General features: G+C 62.1%; 1 protein-coding gene across 1 annotated transcript; it reads left to right on the plus strand.

Annotated features, from left to right (window-relative positions):
* Positions 1–147: 147 nt before the first annotated feature.
* Positions 148–3,228, plus strand: ESAM (endothelial cell adhesion molecule; the record flags this gene model as incomplete). Its single annotated transcript, XM_026863565.1, has 6 exons — positions 148–579; positions 1,506–1,719; positions 1,800–1,955; positions 2,182–2,304; positions 2,449–2,587; positions 3,063–3,228. Coding segments are annotated over exons 1-6 (1,146 nt in total), but the record flags the coding sequence as incomplete, so codon positions are not given.
* Between the last annotated feature and the right edge of the window lie 2 nt (positions 3,229–3,230).

The raw sequence follows: 3,230 nt of genomic DNA on the forward strand, positions 1-3,230 counted from the left end.
CCCCCCCCCCCAGTAAATCCCAGGGAGAGGAGGATCTGGTGCAGCAGCGTGGGGGAGGGCTGGGGGTACCCCTATCCTGAGCTAAAACGGGGTGTCCAGGCCCTGGAGCCCCTCAGGAAGAGGCAGTGGTGGCTGGGGCGGGGGGGATATTCAGCCGGAGGTTCTCCCAGCCCGGCAGGGGGAAATAGGGATGGGAGGGAACGGCATTGTCCGGCATCCTCCGGAGCAGCCATGAAACCCTTCCCGTGGCGGGGAGGGAGGAAGAACGCCTCCCCGGCCCAGCCGCCCGGCGATAACCTGGGATTGTTGGGTTTCCCCTTGGGAAGAAGGAGGTTTTTCCAACAATCGGTGGGTTTTTACAGAAAAGCAGCACCTGGGGTTGAGTCACGTCCCGTTTTCTTCCCTCTCTGGCCGCGGGCAGGCGTCTCCTCGGCGGTGCTGGAGGTGCACGTGGGGACGGGGTCGGTCTTCTCGGTGGAAGGGCAGCAAGCGGTGCTGCCCGCCTGGTACACCAGCCACTCCCAGAAGAAGCCCTATGTCACCTGGCTGCTGGATAAGGAAGATGCTGACCCCTTCCAGGTGAGCCGTGGGGAGGGGCTGTGGTGGGGGAGGGAGGGCGACGAGCCAGGAGGTGGCCGTGGCGGGGGCTGCTCGTGGTGCCCACCGTGGGGTGGTGGCTGTGATGGGGAGGTGGCCACCATGGGGGGAACCGCCTTGTACCTGCAATAGGGAGGTGGCCATGGTGGTGCGAGGCTCATGGTGCCCACCATGGGGAGATGCCCACAATGGGAAGGTGCTCACGGTGCCCATGATGGGGAGGTGCTCACGATGGGGGGGCTGCTCATTGGTGCCCATGATGAGGCAGTGCTCATGATGGGGTGAAGCTCATGGTGCCCACAATGGGGAAGTGCCCACGATGGGGGAAAGCTCAGGTAGCCCACCATGTGGAGACACCCACCGTGGGGAGATGCCCACAATGGGGAGGTGCCCACGGTACTTATGATGGGTCGATGCCCATGATGGAGACATACCCATGGTGCCTGCAATGAGGAGCTGCTTGTGGTGCCCACCATGGGGCGGTGCCCACCATGGAATCAAGCTCATGGTGCCCATGATGCGGACGTGCCTTTGTTGGGGGGATGCTCATGATGAGGTCATGCCCGTGGTGGTGCCTGCAAGGGGGATGTGCTTGTGGTGCCCATGATGGGGAGATGCCCAAGATGGGGAGATGGCCACGGTAGGGAGGTGCTTATGTTGTCTACGATGGGGAGATGCCTGCAATGGGGGATGAGCATGGTGCCCATGATCAGGAGATGCCCATGATGGGGAGATGCCCTCAGTAGGAGGATGCTCATGGAACCCACAATGGGGAGATGCCGCTGGTTCCCGCACTGTGGATGCTAAGGGGGCAGATGAGGCTGGAGGGAGCTTCCGTGGTGACGGCCACTCCACAAAATTTAGGACACCGTCCAGAGGTGACCAAGCGGACGTTTTCCCCCATGCAGATCCTGACCTACATGGACGGGGTGATGAAGGTGGAGGAGACAGAGCTGAAGCCCCGCGTGAGCTTCCTGTACCCTATCCTCACCCACAACATCTCGCTGTTCATCAACGCCACCCGGGAGCGTGACTCGGGCCAGTACATGTGCACCGTCAATGTGGTGGACGACGCCACCAGCACGGGCAAGAACATCGGCGTCATCAACCTCACCGTCCTGGGTAAGGCTCTGCCGGTCACCCCAGCTCCTCCGACACCCCACCCCATGGTGTCCCCTCGGGACTAACATCAGTGCCTGCAGTGCCGCCGGCCCCCCCCACCTGCCGCCTGCACGGTGACCCTGCCGTGGGAGCCAACGTCACCTTGAGCTGTGCCTCCGAGAAGGGGAAGCCCTCACCCGCCTACCAGTGGCAGCGCACAGCCCCCACCCTGCAAGTCTTCTTCCCCCCCGCCCAGGGTAAGGTGGCACCAGGGTGGGGAACTGGGGAGCAGGGAGGGGGCTGGAAAATCCTGGGAGGCTCCATCTGTGGGGCGCTTTCGGCATCGTCCCCTTAACTCTGCCCATTCCTGTCCTTGCTGCCTGAGCAGGCAGGGGACTGTCCCCTTAACTCCACCCACACAAGAAGGTGGGGGGAATTGGGGGCGGGTGGCTGCAGGGCAGCACCCAAATTTCTCACCCGCAGACCGGGCCAGGGGCACCCTCAAGCTGACCAACCTCTCCCTTGACTTGTCGGGCGTCTATGTCTGCGTGGCCGAAAACCGAGTGGGTTCAGCTGAGTGCAGCATCATCCTGGAGGTGCACTCAAGTGAGTACGTGTCCGCAGGGCTGGGGCGGGGTTGGGGGACACACACATGGTCCCCGTGGTGTCCCCTGGTCCCCATGGTGTCCCCTGGGGGGATAAGGGGGGAGTTGACCTTCTCCCTGCTGCCTCTCTGTCTCTCTCCGGCAGCTAGCACCAAAGCTGTCATCGCCGGTGCCGTGTTGGGTTCCCTGGGTGCCCTTGCCACCGTTGTCTTCTTTGCCCGCCGTGTGGTCAGCTACCGGAGGAAAAAACGTGACAGCCAGGAAGAAGCAGCCAATGAGATCAAGTGAGGCGCCTCTCCCATAGAGGAGATTTAAATTGTCATCAGTAGGCTTCAGGGTTAACGGGGGGGAGGAGGAGGTTTCCATCTCTGGCCAGTCATCACTAGGTTTCAGAGTTAACAGAGGGGGTGAAGAGGTTTCCATCTCTGGCCAGTCATCACTAAGCTTCAGAGTTAACAGATGGGGTGGGGAGGAGGTTTCCATCTCTGGCCAGCTGTCACTAGGTTTCAGAGTTAACAGAGAAAGGAGGAGGTTTCCATCTCTGGCCAGTCATCACTAGGTTTCAGAGTCAACAAGTGCATTTTCTGTCTCTGTTTTCACCCCGTCCCCTCTTGCCCCCCTGCTTTGGGGTCAAGGAGCTCTGCAGAACCTTGGGGTCCCCGTCGCTGTTTTTTGGGGGTGGGTGGGGGGCGGATGCCGGGGATGGGTCTCGCGGGGCTTGCTGGTGCCAATCTCTCCGACGTTGTCCCCCCCTGGCAGGGAAGACGCTGTGGCCCCCAAAACTCCCTCGTGGGCCCGGAGCCCGGCTGCGGACACCATCTCCAAAACCAGCACCTTGTCCTCCATCGCCGGCCCCCGGGAGAGACCCTACGGAGCCAAACCCCCCTCCGACACCGCCTCCATCCTCACCGCCACCGGCAGCTACCG

The sequence above is a fragment of the Athene cunicularia genome (genome assembly GCF_003259725.1).
Source record: "Athene cunicularia isolate RWA chromosome 24 unlocalized genomic scaffold, athCun1 chr24_part1, whole genome shotgun sequence".
Taxonomy (NCBI): Eukaryota; Metazoa; Chordata; class Aves; order Strigiformes; family Strigidae; genus Athene; species Athene cunicularia.